This window comes from Camelina sativa, chromosome 13 (assembly GCF_030686135.1).
Source record: "Camelina sativa cultivar CO46 ecotype springtype chromosome 13, ASM3068613v1".
Taxonomy (NCBI): domain Eukaryota; kingdom Viridiplantae; phylum Streptophyta; class Magnoliopsida; order Brassicales; family Brassicaceae; genus Camelina; species Camelina sativa.
Window position 1 is genome coordinate 21202786 of NC_141892.1, and position 24921 is coordinate 21227706.

At 35.2% G+C, this 24921-nt stretch overlaps 2 protein-coding genes and 1 pseudogene across 2 annotated transcripts; all 3 read left to right on the forward strand.

Annotated features, from left to right (window-relative positions):
- Positions 1 to 206: 206 nt before the first annotated feature.
- On the forward strand, positions 207 to 2606 carry LOC147929807 (glycosyl hydrolase 5 family protein-like; annotated as a pseudogene).
- Positions 2607 to 15043: 12437 nt separating this feature from the next.
- Positions 15044 to 16777, forward strand: LOC104737052 (protein DMR6-LIKE OXYGENASE 1). The gene is made up of 3 exons (XM_010457144.2): positions 15044 to 15586; positions 15693 to 16262; positions 16365 to 16777. The coding sequence occupies exons 1-3, from the start codon at positions 15227 to 15229 to the stop codon at positions 16617 to 16619; spliced, it is 1185 nt and encodes a 394-aa protein (XP_010455446.2). The 5' UTR covers positions 15044 to 15226; the 3' UTR covers positions 16620 to 16777.
- A 6135-nt stretch (positions 16778 to 22912) lies between these two features.
- LOC104737053 (WD repeat-containing protein DWA2) lies at positions 22913 to 24659 on the forward strand. The gene is made up of 5 exons (XM_010457145.3): positions 22913 to 23176; positions 23776 to 23872; positions 23969 to 24014; positions 24150 to 24232; positions 24324 to 24659. The coding sequence occupies exons 1-5, from the start codon at positions 23089 to 23091 to the stop codon at positions 24358 to 24360; spliced, it is 351 nt and encodes a 116-aa protein (XP_010455447.1). The 5' UTR covers positions 22913 to 23088; the 3' UTR covers positions 24361 to 24659.
- The last annotated feature ends 262 nt before the right edge of the window (positions 24660 to 24921 follow it).

Consider the following 24921-nt stretch of genomic DNA (forward strand, 5'->3'; position numbering starts at 1 on the left):
ATTGTTTTTTATTTCCCTTACCGTTAATACTATTAGTTTTTTTTCTTTCAATTATGTCTTTTAGTTGGAAAAAAAAAACCTCTAACCATAAACACATATATAATCTGCCAAAAACCAGAAACAAAACTAACTGCTTTGCAATATAAATTACGAATCAAATTTCAAGTTCAAAACAATCAAAATAAAAACCAAAGAACACACAAGAAATGGCGAGATCCTTGTATATTTGTTTATTCTTCTTATCCATTTCTTCGACATCAAAGCTAACCACAAGCTATCCTCTCTCAACAAAGTCTCGATGGATCGTGGACGAGAAAGGGCAAAGGGTGAAGCTAGCTTGCGTGAACTGGCCGGCTCATCTCCAGCCCACGGTAGCTGAAGGGCTAAGCAAACAACCATTAGACTCCATCTCCAAAAAGATTGTCTCAATGGGATTTAACTGCGTTAGGCTCACTTGGCCTCTTGATTTGATGACTAACGACACATTGGCCCTTAAGGTTACTGTTAAACAGTCTTTTGAAAGCTTGAAGTTGTTTGAAGATGTTCTTGGGATTCAAACTCACAATCCCAAAATCCTTAATCTCCCCCTTCTCAACGCATTCCAGGTAAATCTAGTGTTAAAGTATACCCGTTATTAAATATTGTCAGACCAATTTATGTTCAGTAGATGGACTATCTAAACCTGAACTAATTTGAATCAATGACCAATAATATGCCATTTTGTTTTTGTCATCAGGAAGTGGTATCTAACCTAGGACAAAACGGAGTGATGGTGATACTAGATAACCACTTGACAACCCCTGGCTGGTGCTGTGGAGAGAATGACCTCGACGCCTTCTTCGGCTATCCTAACTTTAATCCCAAAGTCTGGGCCAATGGCTTGAGGAAGATGGCTACTCTGTTCAAAGTGCCACTAACGTCGTTGGTGTGAGCCTTAGGAACGAGCCACGTGGCGCTAGAGATTACCCTGACCTCTGGTTCAGGTACATCTTAGCTTTCAAATTTTTTTTACCAAACTTTGTTTCCACTGAGAATATAACAACTTACGTAAAATGAGAAAAATATATATTTTTGAATCACAATTTTAGTTTATTTTTTAGAACTGTAATTATCAACCTTAACACAAGCTGATCAGCTATAACTTTACATGAATATGTTTAGATTCACGTTGTTAAACAATACATTTCAAAATGTCACCATTTGCTATTGTTTCTATAACATTGGTCGTGTACGTTTACTTGGTAACTAATTGCATGCATGCGTGTTAATGGTAACGTGAAGGCATATGCCAGAAGGAGCAGAAGCAGTGCACGCCGCAAACCCTAAATTACTAGTCATCCTCTCCGGCATTGACTTTGACACAAACCTCTCTTTCCTCCGTGACCGTTTCTTCAACGTAAGCTTCACTGACAAACTCGTATTCGAGCTCCACTGGTACAGCTTCTCTGACGGCAGAGACTCGTGGAAAAAACACAACTCTAACGATTTCTGCGCCAAAATCATCACAAAGGTTACACGCAACGGAGGATTCTTACTCGGGAGAGGCTTTCCTTTGTTATTGACTGAGTTTGGGACTGAGGAGAGTGGCCGTGACATCAGCGGAAACCGGTATATGAATTGTTTGGTGGCTTGGGCGGCTCAGAATGATTTGGATTGGGCGGTTTGGGCGTTAACCGGAGATTATTACTTGAGAACCGGTAAAACGAATATGGTGGAGACTTATGGTATGTTGGATGCAAATTGGAAAGACGTGAGAAACGCTACTTACTTGCAGAAACTCTCTGGAATCCAACATCCCTTTAGAGGTAAGAAAACGCTAAGTATATACTAATGTTTTGGATATAACAAATATTGAATAGCTTCACAAAGTTGTTATATAGCTCAAATCTCAACTTTTGTTTTCTTTGCTAAATAAAGAATCCTAGTTTTTTTCCCATACATATATTAATTGTTTAATTTGAAAAATCCCACAGGACACATGAAATTGTTTAGGACTCATCACATATTCACATTACTCGATTACCATTTTTTTTTTTTGAAAATCCATGATCTTTCTAGCTAGACCATATGGTATTTTATCAATTGCTAATACAAGTGGTTTTAACTGTAGCATTTAGAACCGTATATGTTATAAATGTCTGAAGATTCTATAATTAAACATTTTAAATCTGGAAATTTAAATACCGAATTTCGATGTATATGCAGGACCTGGATTGCAATCCAAGAACGCTCTCTTCCATCCATTGTCTGGACTCTGCGTCACCCATAATCCCTCAGAAAAATTACCAACACTTCAATTAGGACCATGCCCTAAAGCCGACACATCGACCTTCAACCCCAACGAAGGCATTCTTTGGATCAATAAAATGTGCGTCGAAGCTCCAAATGTTGCTGGACAAAAGGTGAAGCTTGGAGTTGGCACTAAGTGTTCTAAGTTGGGACAAATCGCAGCTACCAAGATGCATTTGGCGTTCAAGACAAGTAATGGTTTGTTGCTATGTCTTGACGTGGACGAACGCGACAACAGCGTCGTCGCTAACCCTTGCAAGTGTTTGACCAAGGATGGTTCGTGTGATCCAGCTAGCCAATGGTTCAAAGTTCTTTAAATCCTTTAGTTTCTATGTTTTATTCTTGAGATAATGTATTTGTAATCATCAAAACTACAGTTTATGATTATGACTGTTCAACCTTATATATATTACTACTTATCCTTGGAAATAAAAATTTATGGCTCCCTAAACTCCAAGAAGGTTCTCTCCTATCCATTGGAAATAAGAATTTACCCAATACACCACCCAAACATATAAGAGTATTCAAACTTTTTTGAAATAAAATGTGGTAAACAGTCAATAAATAATAGCTTAATCACCACAATCTATTTGAATCACTAGCTAGTGTTAATTTTTAACCAAATGAACAAAGTTTTTGTGAGAAGAAAATATATTTTCACAAAGCTATTTTAGTTTACTGGTTTATCCTACACATTATATATAGAAGGTGTATTCTAAATTTGTAGATCATATTTTATCCATCCAAAACGGCAATAAAACAACATATTTTTGACTTTATAAGGATCCTCATGTCTTCTTCATCATTTCCTAAAAAAATATCTTCTAAAAAATTGATGAAATCAATTGCTATTGATAGTTTAGGAAAAGTTGATATGTGTTAATAGAATGCATATATAGATGGAAAAGTTTATAAAAATTTAAGAATCCTTTATTTTCTATTTCCTCTTTAACTAATATTAAATGTTTCGATTAATAAAAAGTTAGAATATTCAAAACTTGAAAAACAAGTACTAGGTTTCTTAGTTAAAATTGCTATTTTTATTGTTTTTATTTCAATTTGAAAAGATTATTACATAACTGGATTACAGAAGCAGTTAAGGTTTTTTAAAAAAAAATTTTAACCAATATTAATATAGGGTTTTTTTTGCATTTTTTTGTTTCTCTTTTCTCATTGTTAAAGGTTTTTGTTTTTTTTTTCCTGTTTTTCCGGGTTTCTCACATTTGGTTATACTCTTATTAGGCATGTCAATTAGGGCCAAAGCCCGCGGGCTAGCTCGGCCTGGCCCTGAAAAATACCGGACTCTGACTTAAATATATATATATATCCAGAAAAAATTGGACCTTTCGGAACTCAGCCCATTAAGACTATAGGGTTTTTCGGGTTTAGCCCGACTGGGCTCTTATGTACCTAGAAGAAAAAAAGAGTTACAAATTCGGTTATACTCTTTTGCACCTAGAAGAGTTACAAATTCGTTTACTAGGAGAAGAGTCAAAATAACTCTTCAAGAGTTCAAGTGCTTGAAATGTTTAAAAGAAATGTTTGGAAAAGTAAATATTTTTCTTTTTTCTTTTTGGTTTTTTTGATCCAGAGGAAACTAACGGTTTTCATATTATGGAAAAATATGTGAGGAGAAAATCGAATAAGTGGACTTCAAAATTTTATTATTCATAAGTAGAAGTGAAGAAATTAATCCAACCTCGATCCCAAGAGAAAAGTCCTGCCACATAGGTTCGAGTAGCATTGGTCAGGGGCGGATCTACAACCAAAGGGGTGGGGCACATGCCCCACACTCATTTTTAATAATTATTCAAATAGACTTTGTTATAATGTATCTTTTAGCTCATTTGGAAAGTAGTGTCTTATGTTGTGTCTCAGGACAAGGGTTCAAATCCTCTCATCTACATTACTTGTGCTCCACATAATTTTTGATCCTGGATCCGCCATTGGCATTGGTCATGGGAGTTCGAAATTTAACATTGTTTTCTCTAATCCCAGGAGATTAGTCTTTGGGCCTGGAAAACCTTTACGATCACTCTTATTAAAAAAAAAAAAAAAAAAAAAAACGAAATTAATCCAACCTCGACGTAAATTTACACATAGTCTGCTTTCCGTTAAAGCTGATACCCAGTTCAATGGGAATTGATTCTTAAGACATTTTGGAAAGGGTAAATTTCACGCTACAGCCGTTTTCAGTGTTTTTCTTTAAAATTTTTGGCCAAACTAAATGTAACTTACACACTTTAAACCACTTGTATTATTTTAGAGTTAAATACCTTTGATATAATTTTAATCTTGTATAATGGAACGAACTATGTACGAATTAGTTAATATCTGGTTAGCTACAATACAGTAATATTGTTCACTACAGTAAAAAAATAGTTAAAAAACAATTAAAAACAAGGTAAAAAATTATAATAAAAGAATGTTAGAAGGGGTTTAAATGTACAAGAGTTTGCTTTTAACATTTCTTTTTGCGTTTCACTTTTTTTTTTTCTATTTTCAGTTTTATAAAGAATTTTTATTTGTAGTTTGGATTATAATTTGTTTTTCCAGTATTTTAAGACCATTTTCTTATTTTCTCTTTTAATATATCATGGTTTTTACTGTTTTTAACCATGATATAACTGTCTTTTTTTTAGTTTTTTGATTTGTTTTCTAGAATATTTTTGAGTCTTAACATATTTTCTAGTACTTTGGCACGGATGGAGCAAAGTGGAGCAATTTGAATCATTTTAAAGCATTAATTCGAAGGAAATTAACTTGGAGCCGATCAAAACTGATGGTGTAATTGACACCACACTTGGTGCCTGTCGAGACCCTTTAGCCGACACACGAGATGGCCCAAAGTTGAAGTTTTACAAAGTTACCCGAAGTTTTCCGAAATTGCAAGATTATTCCTTGACTTGATTTAAGACACACCCACACATATATATATATATATATATATATATATTATTTTTAGATTTTAGAAACCCTGAAGTTTTATATTCTGCAACTTTTTGAGAAAGAGATAAAGAGTTTTTGGGAGAGACGGATCTGATTTCATAGGTAGAGAGAAGCATCCTAAACCCCCAGCTTATTATTCACAAATATGTTTTGTGTTTCATTGAATATGTCTGAATAATTTGCTTGTTAGGTTCAGAATTTTTCACATGGTTTTTATGGATTATTAGATCTGATTATTTTAAAGATTCATTATCTTTTGAGATCTTCATCCTACACGTTATTTTTCATATTAATTCTTGATTGATCACCTAAAATTAATAACCTAGAAAAATAAATTGAGATGAGAATATAATTGATTTTTTTGATTAACCCTTTGATAAGCAAAATTACTTTTTACAAAGAGATTTGATGTAGTAATTTTGTGAACAATCTAAACTTGTTTTCAAAGCTGGTATTTAATTTAAATTTTACAAAGAGATTTGGATTTTTGAGTTTTAATCTTAGATAATATTTACAGTGAGAACTGATTTATTTTACAAAAGAGTTTAAAGTTCGAGATGTGATTATAATTCCTTGAATCCTTTTAATTTATTGATTTAATATTCTTCTAACTTTCTGAGAAATTCCCTAGTAGCAATCCCATAACATTTTTCAAACACCTTATAAAACTCATTCAACACATACACCTTCAAATTTGTATAGTACATATATTATTACAAAGAACTCGTAAAATTCTCGGTGTATTAGACTCGAGATCAAACTAGAATTGCATCAGGACTAAGAGGTTGTCTCTAGTCAATCTCAAGAAAAGGTGTTAACAAGTGATCCACATAATTTCTTCAAAGAATCTCCCAATCTAATGTCTTATATATATAGTATGGTAAACCAGTTCATCCCATCTACTAAACCCTAATTATATAGTCTTGCGAAACAAGAAATCGAGATAACCTCTCTAATATCTATAATATAAAGCATCATCATTCATCATGTGATTTTGAAGCTATAAAACAAAAGCATTAGGTTTCTGCACAAATTAACTAAAATAGTGAGGTCTTTTAAAATATGTAAAAGATTCCTTTTTTTATTTGACTATTTGTGCAACTCAAAGTCGTCTAAAATATTTTTTACATTATCGTATCGTATCACTTTTACGCCAGTGCTTGCTGATGTTATGCAATAACGTTACGTTCCAATTCATGGTGTATGCGTCTCTATGCATATTTAACCCTTCTTTTGGATATTTTTCTCTTTAAAAATAAATTATTTTCACCACTCTACGAATAAAACATTTACAAATCATTTGCTAATATATTTTGAAAAAATAACAATATTTTTATCGTACTATTGATACTTTCTGAGGTATATACATTCCATCCGAAGGAAATAAAATTTCCTAGAAAAATAATACTTCTTTTGTTGAAAACTTTGATGTTACTTGAGCTTTAAGCCTCATATTGCATACATATATATGATGCTTCTTGTAACATAATGCAGTTCTATACGTTCAACTAGACAAAAATAAAATTCAACTAAACAAAAATAAAAACAATGGAGTATTATAACTTGTATATATGCATCTGGTGGTCTAGTGTGAAATGGGATGAAACATAAATTAATTTTTCCTGAGTTAGATTTCTACTATGAACAAAATCACATGCCTGTTACAAAACAGTGACTTTGGCCACTAATTTGTCTTGTCGGTTAATTGTGTTATGTGTTACTGTTAGACATAAAGGAAATATATTGTCTAACAATATGTTCTTGACGATGAAAATCGAACTTAGTACCCTAAATGTAGTTAAAAAATTAGGTGGGCCAAACTTTATCTGACGTGGAATTAATTAGAGGGTGAAAACTGGTTACTGTTGTCGTTGCGAGAGTTTGTGGAAACGGACGGTTGCTTTATTATATGTTTTGATTGATTTAACACGTAAATTTCTAAAGTATTAAAAGAGATTTTAAACATTTTATTTCAGTCAAAAATTATGTATAAACATAAACTAACTTGATTTAGAAAATTAAATAGGGTTTAAGAATGTGATACACATAAAATGGTTATATATATATTAAATTATCCTTTGTTATTTTTCAACGTAATTGCAATTGTCTGCAATCGCAAATGCTTGCGACAACTATTTTTTAAATCCAATAATATCGAGTAGTCTAGAGCAGCACAAAGCGATTTGTATGATTAAAATCAAACATTAGCAACCGTAACCATATGCAAATTCTAAGGCCTTGAATGGCTGTAGATTTTAAAAGTGTTTTTGGTTTTAGATTTTTCAAAAATCTATTTTAAAGCCAATCAAGATTTTGCAAAAATTGGATTTCCTAAAAATTAAAGAATCCAGATTTTGTTGGTTTTTGGTAATTTTCAAAGAAAAACTAAAATCTATGTTTTACTAGTTATTCATTTTTAAGCGTGATTTGAATTCTTTTTTTTATTTTTCTTTTTTTAATAAATTTTTAACATAAAATCTAACAACCATACACTAAAATCTAAAACTTAGAAACTAGAATTCAAAAACTACTTAAAAACTTGTAAAACATTCATGGCCTAAGTTTATGAGTGCTAACGGGAGAACTAATCGACACGTAACTTGTTTGTGGTTAGACATGTTTTCACCATCAAACGCACTTCGATGCTGATTCACTCAGATCACTTAAAACAATGAACGATATTTGGTAAAATGGGTAAAATAAAAATAAAAATGAGAAGTAGTGGAAACTTTTTTCAAGCATTTAAAGGTTTTTAAATCATGTGAGGTTTGATTTTTATAAATTGTATTTTTTTTTATAGATTAGTGGTACAAAACTAATCAAAAATTTAAAATAATTTCAAAATCGTCTGCTATTTCTCGAGTATGGAAAGTAAGGATGCTCATCATAAGTATGACGTAGGTAAAAAATAATAGAAAATTTGAAATGCTGGTGTTGCTTTATAATCCCCGTGTACCAAAAAATATTGGAAGATTTAAAATTTTATCGGGAATTAGAGTAAATTTGGTCTAATTCTGGTTGGTTTACTAAGCTAGTCGCGTTATTAATTCAACCATATGATGGTTTAATTAGTTTCAGTTTAGATAAACTTGGTTTAGTTTAATTAAACCAAAAAGTCTTATTTTCTTTATAAGGTTACCAGGTTTGCGCCTCCTTCTCTTTTGTTATTGTCGGGTTGACTATAAGTCGGATCTTGTTAATTCAATGATGATAAAAAAAATTAATATGTATCCTTGATAAACACTATTTTGAAAGTGTGAGAACTTATGATCTGAACAAGAAACAAAGATTTCTTAAAAATCTTATTTTGATTAATAGAAAATCTGTTTACAAGTTTGTTCTAAACAATTTTCTATTCTCTCGAAACTCTCTTAAAGAAACCTTTAAGCTCTCTCTGTAAGTTTTTAGCTCTTTTCTTTCTTCAAAGACTAAAACTTAGTAGCTAGAAAAACTCTCTCTTGTTTGTGCTAACTCAACCTAGCCTTAGCATCCCTATTTATAGATCTAGGTATCGACTATTCAATTAGCAAACTACCTAATCTAATTCTAATAGGAATTGGACAATTTCCTTTTTCTTTTATGGATTAGGAAATTATCCTTTTTCTTCATGTTTACATTCCTATTGTAAACATGAAAATCTCTTATGTTCTAGATGCTTCTAGCACATTCTAATCCTTCATGAAGCCTCCTGCTTCTAGATATTTTCTTGTCACGCACCGACATAAATAACTTGAAACTCCGTTCTTGTATTAGTGTCATATCCTTCTGAAGTAGTTCATCCACTTGTTCAAATGTTGCATCTTCAATCTCCCCCTTTTTGACTTTGTGCTTCACAAGCATCTACACTTTAAATCTTTTACATGCATCCAAATTTATCATAATGAAACCTTGAATAAACTGAGAATCCTTAAAACATGATCGTCATAAATTCTGCAGAACAGCAACAAGTGAACTCGAACCAACAACAAGCGAACTCAAACAATTTCCAAAGAAAGTCTTTTAACAAGAAAGTTCAAAATGCTGCTCACCCAGAATGGTAACTCCCCCAGAATACCAGAATCCCCCACTTATCAGAACCAGACTCCATCTTGTAGCTCCCCCAGAATATCAGAATCCACCACTCTCCCCCCCCCCCTGCTTGTGAACACAACAGTTAAAAACTGCTAAATCATTTTGGACAATGGATGATTCTGAATTAGCCTGTGAACCACATCAGTAAGCCTTTGAAGAGCTTGTGAAGTATCAACCAATGCTTCATATAAAATCTCTGCATTTCCTTGACCAATGTGCGGTACACGGATACAACACAACTCAGTAAACTCAGATGTAGAAGAAGATCCTTCATCCGCTTGTCTTCGAACTGGATATTGTTGCATCTGTTCCTCACTTTTTGGAATCAGTTTATGCTTAATCCTATAAGCATACCCTGTTATGACATCTTTAGTATAGTATTCAGCAAATACTTCTTCCTCTTCATCTGACCATTCAAGAAGACCTTCTTGGAACTGAAGTGTTTCAAAAATCGTTTGTGGAAAGATCACACATCGGGTAGCATCATTCCAACTCATGTCCATAATTTGACCATAAATCAATTGACCAAGATCAAATCGGATACCTGGAACAATCTTGTATACTACTTGAGCATGTTTGACGGAAGGATGACTCCTATGAACAGATGGAACCCAATTATAGGCTGCCAACATCATGAGAGCTGCAACTTCTCCAGGCAAATCCTTAACTTTTCATTCTGACCATGCAAACTTGTCTCTTCCACTTAGAACTTCTGCAAGTTCATCTTTACTCAGCTTATCTATTGCTGCACTTGCTGTCTTCTCTGCCTTAGTCAATGGAGGAAGGTTAAATGCCTGATTGATAGCATTGGGTGAAAACTCATACCAATTTCTCTCACAAAAACTTGTACACCATCCCTAGCTCTCCTATTTGGCAAGTTTGTATAAAACTCACAAATAACCTCTTAGACATAAATAGAAGGATTTTGAACTGTACCTTGTAACCCTGGGACACTACCTTCTCTATGAACCCAAATTCATCAGTTTGGGATATATCAAGTTGTCTTTCGGCTGTAAAATTCCTAGAAAATATCTTAGAATATCTTGTTTGAGCCGCCTTGGAGACAAACAGATCTGATTGAAATCTGGATTTTGCTCGAACATTTCTAGTACTTGGTTCTTTCGGTCTCGATCGCTTTGAAATAGAAGCAGACTTCTCCTGTTTAATCGACATAACAGCTTTATGTTTCTTACTCCTCTGCTTCTCTTTGTGCTACTCAATCTGCTCTTGTACATAGATCCCTTCATATCCGAACTCCTCATCAGCCTCCGACTCTATATCCTGATCCTTCTGTTTGCCAATGAATTCTATCTCATCGTCAATAGAATTCTCTTCTTGGGATTCATCCATTCCTTCATCCACTTGATTCTTCCCCGATTCGTTCTTAGATGAATCATCATCACTGTCACATCCATATGGCACAATCCTTGGCTGAAATTTTTCAGCATCACTCGACTCAACAACTAATTGAGGTCGATCAGCAACACCATCGCCTCGAGACATGCTTGATTTCTTTCTTTTTGCCCCAAACCGCTTCGAGTTACCCTCACCATTTTTTAGGGTTTTCTTCATAAAATTTTGTTCGACTCACACCAAATTGTAGAGACTCTTCATCTTTTCCTTATTTTCTTATATTTGCAAATCATAAAAATGTCCGCTCATATCTCGAGAATATCTTTTCCAATATCTCAGCCATTCAACTCGGTTTTCACTAAACCACAACCAAAATTAATAAATCAAACATCTTCATGATTAGATTTGAGTCATACCAACTTTTGAAACCTATCTCCTCGTGTACCAGCTTTAATCCTGTGAGTGATTTACATCTCACAAACTCCAATCAAATTTCTCAAAGTTGAAAACCGATTAAAATCTAATGCTTTGGTGAAAATATCTGCTAGCTGATCTTCAGTATCAACATGCTCAATCAAAACTTGTTTTCTTTCAACCAATTCTCTAATAAAGTGATTTCTCACATCAATGTGCTTGGTTCTTGAGTGTTGAAATGGATTCTTAGAAATATCAATGGCACTCTTATTGTTACAATACACTTGTAACACTCCTGAATCCATACCATATTCTGCTGACATCTGCTTCATCCACAATAATTGAGTACAACAACTCCCCATTGCTATATATTCTGATTCAGCAGTTGACAAAGACACTGAATTTTGTTTCTTACTTAGCCAAGATATTAGATTATTGCCAAGAAAAAAACATCCTCCACTAGTGCTTTTTCGATCTGTTACACTTCCTGCATAATCTGCATCACAATATCCAACCAAGCCTTTGTTTGATCCTTTAGAATACCAGATTCCAACATCAACAGACCCTTTAACATACTTGATAATTCGCTTGACTACTTCAAGATGCGATTGCTTGGGCTTAGACTGATACCTCGCACACATCCCCACACTAAAACATAAATCTGGTCTGCTAGCAGTAAGATACAACAAGCTCCCAATCATTCCTCTGTATTGCTTCACATTTACATCCTTACCATCAATATCTTTTGATAATTTCAACGAAGTACTCATAGTTATCTTTGCTTCTTTGCACTTATCCATATGAAATTTCTTGAGAAGTTGTCTAGCATATGTACTCTGAGAAATAAATGTTCCTTAATCTGACTATGTAATCTGTAATCCAAGAAAATACTTCAGCTCTCCAACCAGACTCATCTCAAATTCTTGTGTCATATTCTCCACAAAGCAATCCACCAATTTCTCGGATGTACTTCCAAAAATAATATCATCAACATATATTTGAACCATCATGATGTCATCTTATTGTACTAAGACAAACAATGTCTTGTCCACACTACCTCTGTCGTAGCCTTTTTCCATGAGAAACCTAGTCAGCTGTTCATACCAAGCTCTTGGAGCTTGCTTCAAGCCATAAAGTATTTTTTTTTTTTTAACTTGTATACATAATCAGGTCTAACTGGATCTTCAAACCCTTTGGGTTGTTCAACATACACTTCTTCTTGTAGAATCCCATTCAAGAAAGCACTCTTGACATCCATCTGAAATACTTTGAAGTTTAGAATACAAGCCATTCCTAGAAACAATCTTATAGGTTCAAGTCTTGCCACTGGAGCAAACGTTTCTTCAAAATCCACTCCTTCAATCTGAGTATACCCTTTTGCAACTAACCTTGCTTTATTGCGAACAACAACTCCACTTTCATCTATCTTGTTTTTGAAAATCCATTTGGTCCCAATGATATTTACATCAATTGGTCTACGTACCAACTCCCAAACATCATTACGCTCAAACTGTTCCAGTTCTTCCTCCATAACAATAATCCAAAAATCATCCTGAACAGCTTCTATGTGGTTCTTTGGTTCAATCATTGACACAAAACACTCATAGAAAATTGTTTCTAGAGTTGCAAAGTGACTTGTCATCTTCTTAAAATCAATCTGAACCCCTCGAGTCTTCATTTTCTCATTCAAATCTCCAATGACATCAGATGCATAGTGATTCTTATGTACTTGTAGTTCTGAAGATTTTTCTTTTTCTTTGCATAGCTTTTCTTCAAGCTGATCTACTTTTGCAGACAAAACCAGCTTTTCTTTCATCAGATCCAGCGAGTCTTTACAATCTTTTTCTCATCCACCAACTCATTCTGTAAGTATATCACCAATGCCTCAAGACCAAGTTTTTCTTTGATCAATCCTTGATTTTCCTTTCCTAGAGCAATAAGTGTTTCTCGCACTTCTTTAAAGTTTTGAACAATATCAAGAACTTCTTCACCTTCTAATTCTGAATCAGTTAACTCTTCTTCGTTTTCAAACTCAGTGATTCCCACCACAGCCACTAAATTTATGAGCTCTTCTTCACTGTTGCTATCATTATCTGAATCATTCAATACTGATCATAGAATTTTCCTTCCTACCTTTAGGATTACCTACACAATCATCATGTGTATGTCCAATACCCTTGCAGATTGTACACTTGGCATCTCTTAACCTGATCATGGGACATTCACGGATAAAGTGTCCAAAGCCCTTACATTCATGACACTGCATATCAGCCTTTTTGTCTTCACTAGTTTTCTTGAATGAACTAGTCTTCTTTTGACCTTGACCTTGTTCTATCCTTCTTAACACCCGATCAAACCTTCTTACTAGCAGGCTCACAGCATCCTCTTCTCCTTGATCAGTCACGTTTTTACTAACAGCTAGTGCTTTCCCTTTAGGTTTCTTAATTCCATTAAGTTTCATCTCGTGTGTTTGGAGCATTCCAACCACTTCACCATAACTGAGAATGTCTAAGTCATGAGACACAGATAAAGCTGTCTTGTATCCCATGAATCTTGAAGGAAGACACCTTAAAACTTTTATGACTAACTTCTAGTCCTTATAAGTTTTTCCAAGAGTTAAGGCTTCTTGTGCTAGAGCACTTAACTTTGAACTAAAATCTGAAATTGATTCATGTTCCTCCATCCTTAGATTCTCGAATCTAGAAGCCAACATGTCTTTTCTCGAACTCTGCATTTTTGTGGTACCTTCATAATGAATCTGGATAATATTCCATGCTTCCTTAGCAGTTTCACATCCCTTAATTAATTCGAACTGTTTTCTTCCAACACTGCAATGGATAGCGCTTAATGCTTGAGAATTATACTTAGATCTCTTTTGTTCTTCATCAGTCCAGTCTGCCTCGGGTTTAGGTATATATAAGCTTGCTTGATTCATCCTTGATCGTCGGTTCCTCCCACTTTTCGAGAACAGTTTTCCAAGCAAGACGATCAATACCTCCTATTATGGATTTGATCCTTGACTTCCAAAACCCATAGTTCCCATCATCCAAGAAAACTTTATTGTTGTTGATCAGATCTTCGTAGCTCTCCATCTTGTCCACATAATCTCACCTGTAGTATTCCGAACAAGTGATGCTCTGATACCAATTGAAAGTGTAAGAACTTATGATTTGAACAAGAAACAAAGATTTATTAAAACTCTTATTTTGATTAATAGAAAATCTGTTTACAAGTTTGTTCTAAACAATTTTCTATTCTCCCAAAACTCTCTTAAAGAAGCCTTTAAGCTCTCTCTAAGTTTTAGCTCTTTTCTTTCTTCAAAGACTAAAACTTAGTAGGTAGGTAAACTCTCTCTTGTTTGTGCTAAAGCTCAACCTAGCCTTAGCACCCCTATTTATAGATCTAGGTATCGACTATTCAATTAGCAAACTACCTAATCTAATTCTAATAGGAATTGGACAATTTCGTTTTTCTTTATAGATTAGGAAATTATTTTTTTTCTTCATATTTACATTTCTGTTGTAAACGTGAAACTCTCTTATGTTCTAGATACTTCTATCACCTTCTATCACCTTCTAATCCTTCATGAAGCCTCCTGCTTCTAGATCTTTTCTTGTCACGCACCGACATAAATAACTTGAAATTATGTTTTTGTATTAGTGTCATGTCCTTGTGAAGTAGTTCATCCACTTGTTCAAATGGTGTATCTTCGTATTTATATATTAATATACAAATTTTGTGAAATTTTAAGATGAAAGAAGATGGATCACAAATTCAAGATTTAAAAAAAAAACGAATTTTGATCACATTTTCATTAAGTATATATATATATTTGCTTTGACGTATGTAATGGGTATAATGATTTAACAGCTCGATTGGCAGGTCAACGAATCAACCGTGCTCTAAACGTTGTATATTTTTTCATGTTTAGATAAGACTTCAAATCAATTTAAAAGATCAGAAAATCATATACAGTCATTATTTTTTCATGTTTATTCATTTACACTCATACAAACCATTGACAATTTAGTTTTTGTTTAGATAGATAATACGACACTTGTACACCTCTTCACTACAACTAAATAATACAATTACGCAAGTGTTACTTTACAAATGTTGCCGTAAGTATAACGGCTAAAAATATACGAGAATGACGTCACCATGGCCGACGTCACACCTCAATGTTCCTAGATTACTTAAACTATATATCTGTACCCATATACACATTAAACGTTACAATTGTTCATATTATGAAAGATTGACATTTCCAAACTGCCTAACCATGGCGGCTTCTGCAACATCTAAGCTCTTAGTGTCTGATTTTGACTCGTCCATTAGCCATGTCCCTCCAAACTACGTCCGACCCATCTCGGACCGTCCGAACTTGTTGGATGTTGAGAGTTCCGGCGATTCAATTCCTCTGATCGATCTCCGGGAGCTCCATGGACCTAATCGAGCCGAGATTGTCCATCAACTTGCTAACGCAAGTTCTACTTATGGTTTCTTCCAGGTAACTCCTCATTTAGTTTTGTTTTGTTTCATTTTTACTATTTGTTATCCTTAAAATTCACTATGCTACTTGGTTTTCAAAAAAATTCGTGTTGATTATGTAACAGATCAAGAATCACGGAGTACCGGATAAAACAATAGATCAAATGCTAGCCGTTGCTAGAGATTTTTTCCATCAACCGGAGAGCGAAAGAGTCAAACATTATTCCGCAGACTCAACAAAGACGACGAGAGTGTCCACCAGTTTTAATGTCAGCGCAGACAAGGTCTTGAACTGGAGAGACTTCCTTAGACTTCATTGCTTTCCCATTAAAGATTTCATTCAAGAATGGCCTTCTAGTCCCGATTCCTTCAAAGAAGTCACAGCTGAATATGCCACGAGCGTAAGAGCTTTGATCTTGACACTTCTTGAGGCCATCTCAGAGAGCTTAGGCCTTGAAAGCGACCATATAAGCAATATATTAGGCCAACATGCTCAACACATGGCCTTTAACTACTATCCGCCATGTCCCGAGCCCGAGCTTACCTACGGACTTCCCGAACATAAAGACCCAACCGTTATCACGGTCCTTCTTCAAGACCAAGTCTCTGGTTTGCAAGTCTTTAAGGATGACAAGTGGTTTTCTGTTAATCCAATTCCCAACACTTTCACCGTCAACATCGGCGACCAAATGCAGGTTTGGTAATCAAAACGAATAAAAACTTTTGGTTTAATTTTTAATTATATAATTTTTGGTTAAAATTCTTCTGTTTTATGTGGTTGTGTCTCCTCGTTTTAGGTTATAAGTAATGACAAATACAAGAGTGTGATCCACAGAGCCGTTGTAAACACCGAGAGGGAGCGATTATCGATTCCAACATTCTATTTCCCTTCGACAGATGCAGTGATTGGTCCAGCAAACGAACTGATCAATGAACAAGAATCTCTTGCTGTTTACAGAACCTTCCCATTTGTAGAGTATTGGGACACGTTTTGGAACAGATCACTCGCTACTGCGAGCTGTCTTGACGCCTTCAAAGCTTCAACAACCTAAAGAAAGTCTACTTTGTGTGGAATCAAAAAATAAAATCATCTCTATTCGATCTCTTTAATAAGGGTTTTGTACAAATTATTTTTCCAAATGGAAAATGCAAATCAATCATATAAAATCAAAAGTAATACGCAATATAAGCCTTATACATATCTTTTACATGTTTTCAGAGTCACATACATTAGATTATTAAAATTCTAAATATAGATTTCCACTCCTCGAGGACTTTAATTTGATATATTGTGCGTTAATATTTTAAAAATTTACAGTAAAGAAACATGTTATTTTTTAGAGATAGGCTTCCAGGTTTTACTCGCTCAAAACTCATTTAATAGGGACGGTGCAAGATCAGTTTGTTTCTTATGAATGTTAGCAAATGTTCTTTAAAAAATACATTAAGACAAAACTATCACCACTAGACATATCTTTTCAAACTATACATAAACGTACGATAGAATCTTATCTTCTAAAATTATAAAAAGCCTTTGTTGAGTTGTTCCACAGCTTTTCACAAAGCTTTATATGCTCATAAAATTGTTTTTAGACAAGTGGCCCGTTGATGTCCACGGGTTTTGGCCCCACCACAAGTTCGTAACAACCATATTTATAATTGGGTTGGCCAAAATCATCGAGGGTCGTACGTTGGAATCAGTGGGACGACGGAAGGTTCTTTTTTTTTTTTTTTGTAAAGAGTTAATTAAATGCTTAAGATTTGCCAAAGATATTAACAAAAAAAGATTTGTCAAAGATAGGTTACGTGAGCTTGGGACCAAAAGTAGTGGCAAAGAAGTGGTGTGGATGATTGGTTCGGCTTATGTTGGAGCATTAACTTTTTTTGCTATCCGGAGTTGCACTGCGTGACCTCATGAGGTAAATCGCAATTGGAGCATTAACTTGTTTGCTAAGCTTATTTTTTTCACTTCCTTGGGAAACAAGATTTAGCATTAATTTTTCATCTTTGTGTTTGTCTCATCTGTATGTTATAATTTTTCATGTTTGAGTATATTTAATTTTACTTGGGAAATAGAGGAATTATAGTTCAAAACAATTTTACAAAAAGCCTGAAATGTTTGTTTTTGTCTCAATATAAGGGAAAAAAGCACGTGGGATGTTTTGTAATGTGTGTCTAGATGCAATGGTGATGGATCGAAATCGGGAAGAATCTTCCTGTGGATACAGTTATCATGAGAATTGTATTGTGCAATGGTTAAGCACAACAAACACTACAAGAAAACCTGCTTTTAGCGACTACCACGTGTGACTCTTTTTTCAATCGCAAAAATTGCGATCGTCTAGCGAGTCGTTTAAGACTGTTTTCCGACCAAAGTAAAGGCACAAGCAAAACAGTCACATATTTACGACAAACAAAATATAGTTGCAAAAACATCGCATTTTGAGACTGTTCAGTGACAATAATTTATCAAAAACAAAGCGTCACAAATTTGCAACGTATAATCCGGTCACAAGTTTATTTATCCATAACTTGTTACGAATTTGCAACTCCTATTGTTTGCGACGAAGTTGCTACCACCTGTGCGACTACTTTGCAACTACATTTGCGACTGTTAAGCGTCTAACACCTAAATTAGATACTGTTTTGCGACTCTTTAGCGACTCAAATTTTTGAATTTGAAATTTCACATTAGAGAAATGTTAACATGTTTCTATACACATTTCCACTTTGAATTGATCATTATAAGTCATATAAACTTTTTCAAAGCTTTCCATTTCAGTATTTAGGCACAAAAATTTCATTATATCTAAATCATTACAAAGAGTTATATGTTATTTCTTAAGAAGGTTTGCAATTTTCATATAATTGCAAAACAAAGATATGAAAACAATATTTTAAGCTCATAAACTATTTCACATACTATATAAGACAATCATGAGTCCATATTGTTAATTGATATCAATAGAAGTGGCCAAAAATGATAGATTTCAAAAATTTGTATTGTGACTAAAGACTGAGAGTCACAATAGAGTAACAATTTGCGACTAACTTGTTACTAACTTTGCGACTCTTGCTATTTGCGACTATCTTGATACTAACTTTGCGACTACTGTGCAACTATTTTTGCGACTGTTTAGCGTCTAACACCAAGGTTTAGGCGCGTAGTATTCCCTCCATATTTTTAGTATGTGTCTCTTTTGCGACCAATTTGCGACTCTTCTTCGTTAATTTTCAAGGCTAAGAATCCATTTAGGGTTTCTTTATCTCTTTCTAATTTTCGACGAAGTGACGAAAACCTCTCAATTCTCTCTTCCTCTCTGTTCGAATCTCTCTTCTTCTCATCTCGAATCTCTCATCTTGTCCTCTCAAATTTGCTCAAATCTATCCTCTTCTTCTCTAAAATGGCTGGTGCTAGAAAGCCTAAAGGTCGCGGAGGCAGATCCTTAGGAGGTGTTAGGGTTTACAATGGTTTGACTACAGGGGAACCCAGTTCTGCCGCAGCTAATCGGCCCTCCAATGGTTTGACTACAGAGGAACCCAGTTCTGCCGTAGGTAATCGGACCTCCAATGCTTCGACTTCACGCGGAGGTCGAACGTCGTCTCACTCCTCTCAGTCCATGACTAATTAAAATAGAATTAAGCCGTCTCAGTTTCTGCCGAGGACACAACCATCGCCTCTTGCTTCTCAATCACCGCCTCCTGCTTCTCAACCACCACGGGTTGGTTCTCAACCACTGCGGGTTGGTTCTCAACTACCGCGGGTTGCTTCTCAACCACCGCGAGTTTCTTCTCAACCACCGCGGGTTGCTTCTCAACCACCGCGGGTTGCTTCTCAACCACCGCGGGTTGCTTCTCAACCACCGCGGGTTGCTTCTCAACCACCGCGGGTTGCTTCTCAACCACCGCGGGTTGCTTCTCAACCACCGCGGGTTGCTTCTCAACCACCGCGGGTTGCTTCTCAACCACCGCGGGTTGCTTCTCAACCACCGCGGGTTGCTTCTCGACCACCGTGAGTTGCTTCTCAACCACCGCGGGTTGTTCCTCCACTCATACCAGAACAACCAGACCTAAATATGGAAGAGGATTGCGACGAAGAAAACCCCAATCCTGCCGAAGAAGAAAACCCTAATCCTAATCCAGCCCAAGACTACCAAGAGATGTTAGATGTTTTGCTAGCTCTTCCAGGCCAACAACATCTACCACTTCTGTCTGTCGATCCCATCCACGGCGTTGAGTCTCTATGGTAATATCTCTTTGTGCTTAGTGTTAGGTTAAGATTGTCTTGTTTTAGGTTGATATATATTGTTTTGTTGTAGGTTGAGAATGATTGTTTTGTTGTAGGTTAAGATTGTTTTGTTGTAGGTTGAGATAGATTGTTTTGTTGTAGGTAAAGATTGTTTTATTGATTATGTTACATTCGCTTAGTGGTAGGTTGAGATTGGTTGTTTTTGTTGAGACTAATAACTTGTTTTTGTTTGATTAAGTTTAGTGTAGGACTGCTCTGTTTGATTAAGTTTAGTGGAGGACTGATTTGTTTGATTAAGTTTTCTTTACTTTGTTTTCTTAGTTGTCTTTAAGTTACATCCGCTTAGTGTTACAATGTTTTTATAGAGACTAATACTCTGTTTTTGTTTTCTGACAGGTTTAACATGCACAAAGGAAAAATTTCTCGGGTGATTGCTGGAATATTTAGAAGGAAATTCGATGGTCCTTACTACAGTTGGAAGGTTACTCCTACACACATTCAAGAGAGATATTTCAGGACATTTGCGGTAATGTCTTATAGCTTTCAAAGTTCTATTATTTCTCATAACTGACTTAGTTTCATTATTAACTTAACTCATTTGTAATCTATAGCGGAAGTTCTATTGGGATACTGGGATAGCTGAGCTTGTTAAAGAGGGGTTCTTAAAGATAGCCAAGAAACGAATGAAAGGCATTGTTAGTCAAGCTAAAAACCGTGGTAAACAACCTATTTGGATTCGTGAAGAACTGTGGGCTGAGATGTGTGCTCATTGGAAAGAACCTGAGGTAATGGAGAGGAGTTCAAATGCTTCACAGTGCAGAAAATCCGATCGTGGTGGTCTTGGAGTCCACAAACACCTTGCCGGTCAGAAATCATATGTGCAAATTCATCAAGAAATGGTAATTTAACATTGCTTCCATGATTTTAACACCTTGCTTCCATGGTTTTAACATTTTACTATTTCTTTGTAGGAGGAAGAATTGGGCCGTCCGGTATCATTTGGCAAAGTGTTCATGAAGACACATACTCGAGCTGACGGATCGTTTGTTGATCAAAAAGCTAAACAAGTAGATGAGAAAACATTGGAGGAGAAACTGTGTGAAGTGGACGATGATGGTCCAGAAAATTCAGGGAATTCTTTTGAACGTTCAAGTCATCGTACTCTCAGCATTGAGGAAAAGAATGAAATCTTTCTTAAGGTACTCTCAGCATTGCTTTCTTATAATCCACATTTTGGTTTTCATAATCCGCATGGTTTCTTTATTTGCTGAACATTTTGATTTATTAATACTTGTTTGTAGCCTTGACTAACGAAATGCTTTTGTTTTTCTTTGTTTTAGTGTACTCAAACAGATGAGAAGGGAAACCTTTTTGGTCTTGGATCTCTTGTTGAGACACTTAGGAAAGGGAAAAGGAAGGAAAGCTATGCAGAATCTTCTCCATCAACACCAACACTTCTCGAGCTTTAAGAACAACTTCGCAACAAGATAGCTCATAGATGCTGAGAATGCCCGACGTGATAAGGAGCATCAAGAATCTCAAATGAAGACCGACGAGCTTCTCACCTACATGAAAGAGAAAGATCCAAGATTTGAGACTTTTATTGCTTCCTTGCGACCAAGAGTACCAGCAACAACACCAGCAACCGCACCTGAAGACTCCAACCCTGAAGACATCATACCGCCAGCCACCGTGTCAGGTACTCACCAGCCACCGCGATAGACACAACACCGGCCACCACATCCCCTTTCTCCACTTACTCAAGTTGTAAACATTGTCTTTTCTATAAAAAAACATGAATTGCCTCTTTGGTTTTATTACTTGTTTTTCTTTAGGATGATCTTTTTGGATAATGAATGATTATGATACAATCATTATGCTAATCTTTTTGTTTGATGAATGATTATGATATTTTTCTTAATGATTTGGTTTTCAATTTTAATTTATTTGATTCTTTCCAAATTTTACAGATAAAACAGGTTTATTATATGTTCAAAAATCACCAAATTGCGACCAAATTTATTTTTGTAAAACTATCAGATTAGTGGCAAAATGGTTATAAATATATGATGACTACTTTGCGACGACAGCTAAGGAGTCTTAAAATGGGCACACAATTTAATCACTAATTTGCAACTGACTTGTAACTATGTTTACGACCGAAGGTTCCTAATATAAAAAGTCTGTAAAGAGTCGTTTATTGGTGACTATATAACGGCGTCATAACTCACTTGCAATTTTGCGACCATTTTTTAGCGACCATCTCAAATAGTCGTTTATTAGTCGCAAAGTAGGTGTTTGCGATTATTTAGCGACTAATATTGGAGTTGCTAAACGCATGTTTTCTTATAGTGAAACACATGTTCTCTTTCTAAATTCCAGCTTCAAACTGATGATGCCAAGTGTGATCAGAGAGCAGTTAATTAGAAAGATATAACCAAACACAAGGTTGAGGGGTTGTGACTTAAGTTTTCTTCTTCTTCGGTTCATATTGCATTTAACTTTACCTTCTTTCAAAAAAAAAAAAAAATCATCTTTATTTTTGCCTAGTGTATTCACTCAAATGCAGACAAAAAAAACTTAGTTTTTATTTACTTTTGGAACCAAGAAATTAACACATTGGCCTTTTGTTATTATTATCATCCATTCTTGTTATTTTTTAGTTATTTTTAGTTCATTAACTAAATGGAACCAAAATTCATCAATTCGAGTTTGCACCGAAATTTGTTACAACTCGAACCATTTTTATTTTATGCATTGAATTATTCAAAGAAAACTTCGAATTAAAACTAAATTTTGTGCAATCTATTTGAGTTTATCTAAAATAATATTAATTAAGTATATAAATTATAAAAAATAGAACATTAATTAATTATTTTTGCTCGTTTTTTTGTAATTTTTATTCTAAAATGAACTGAACCAGAAAAAAAAAGAGAAATTACCGTAATGTTACATAAAAGTCGGGTAATTACTATAATGATACATTCATATACTAAAACAACAAACACATAACAGTTTGCAAATTACTTATTAACCTTGTTTTTACAAACGATGCCATTTCTAATTAAATTTGTTGAAAAAACAAAGCTTAATCATCAGTTTCTTCGGATCTCAACTTTCAGAGAGAAAGATATTTTGGCCGTCCGGCATGGGTTGCCGGCTTATGTCCGGTGTATCCGGCTTTGTTCACGGTCTCCTCCACAGATCGATCGACGAAGGAGAAGAAAGACGATCATCACCACCACCACAGCAAGCATCGGAAGAAGATCAAGATGTCGTCGAGGGATCAAGTTAAGCCGTCGCACATTCTGATTAAGCATCAGGGATCTCGTAGGAAGGCGTCGTGGAAGGATCCGGAAGGTAAGATTATTATGACTATTACTTACTAGAGAAGCCGCCGTAGGGAAGTGGCAAATCGATCCGTGAAGATATTGTCTCCGGCAAGGCTAACTTCAAAGAAGTGGCGTCTCGTGTTTCTGACTGTGGCTCCGCTAAACGCGGCGGCGATCTCGGTTCGTTTATTATCCCTAGTCTATAGATGAAGGAGTTTAGGTTTAGCACTTAAGAGTAAGATGATCCTGTGGCTATTTAGAGTTTGGGAGATACGATTGATCTGGGTAGTCTTGTAGGACGAAGCTAGACTGAGTTCAAATTGAGATAGTGATAGGAGAAGGGAGTTTGAGCATATATTAGTCTGCTTGGAATACATTGCCAATGTTTAGAATCTGAAATCTCCTCATTGGTGCTCAGAAGTCTTACTAACCTTTAGCTTCTGTTGTCACTCTATTTCTCTGCTTCCGTTTAAAACAAACACACAAACCCAAAAGAGCCAATAAGCTGTTTAGACTGTTCTTTACATCGTCCGTGCACAGAGCTGAATAAAATCGTTGTAGAACTCAACCTTTTGACTTGGTATAAAAATATCATCATATCTTAGCTGTGATGGATTAAACATTCAGTTGTGCAGATAACTGCAGAGGATGAATCTGGCATACATGTCTGGGATCTCCGGAAGGCCAAGGTTCCTCTCCAAGTGATTCCTGGTCATGCAAACTGGTATGTTTGCTTCCGTTTCCTTTTTGCAAACTTTTTTTTTTAAGTAATCAAAATCCTTGAATTTGTGCCTTTGTATTTTTCTGTCAAATTTTGAAGGACATGGGCTGTCAAGTGTAATCCTGAGTATGATGGACTGATTTTGGTACTCTGCCCTCTTTTCTCCTTTGTTTTATTTAACACAATCAAATCGTTCTACTTAGTAGTTATGTATGCCACACCTTGTCTTTTAGCTAAAATGTGCCGTTTTATATTTGGTATATGCTTTGTTTTCGTTTAGAAAACACAGAGCGCTGGAACAGATTCGGCTGTCAACCTGTGGTATGCTTCAGCATCATCCAGTGATGACAAACCCTCACAAAGGTTGTGTCAAGTTTCCTGATCTCCTAGCACCAATAATTTCCATTTTTTTTCCCCAACATTGTTTTGATTCTATAGTTACCATCTTTCTCAGCCCTGTGGAATCCATACGTCAGCGTTTAAGCTTCTGAGAGGAAACTCACGAGGATGATTCAAAGCTGCCTTCAAGGTGGATAATTGTAGATGGTGACACAACTTCAAGCTTCTGAGAAGACTGATTATTAAAACTTGGAGAAGTCGAGACTACAGAAAAGAAAAAGTAGCAAGCGAAAGGAAAAGGAGATCTGACTAAGTGTAGCAACTACAGTGATAGTAATTTAAGTTTTGGGATCCGAGACTTGTGTTATGTATAAACTGCTAGTTGGTTTATGAAATGATGTATTTCTTTAAGAATGTCTATTAGCTATAAATTGAATTAATATTTTACAAATTAAGCAGGTTCCACCAAATGTAAATAGGCTTATACAATTTGCATAACATAAGAGTCATCTATATTAGCATTCTTTGCAGAAGATAAAAGAGTTGTGACAGAGACAGAGGCACTGAGATTTGTTTGGTTGTAATTAATAGAATCTTAGGGTGAATGTGAGGTTTTATTTACAACTAGATCATTTAGGTACAACTAAGAAAATTTCAGTATAACTTGAACTACTTGGTGCAACTATACTAGAGCTATTAAAATAAAGTTTAAA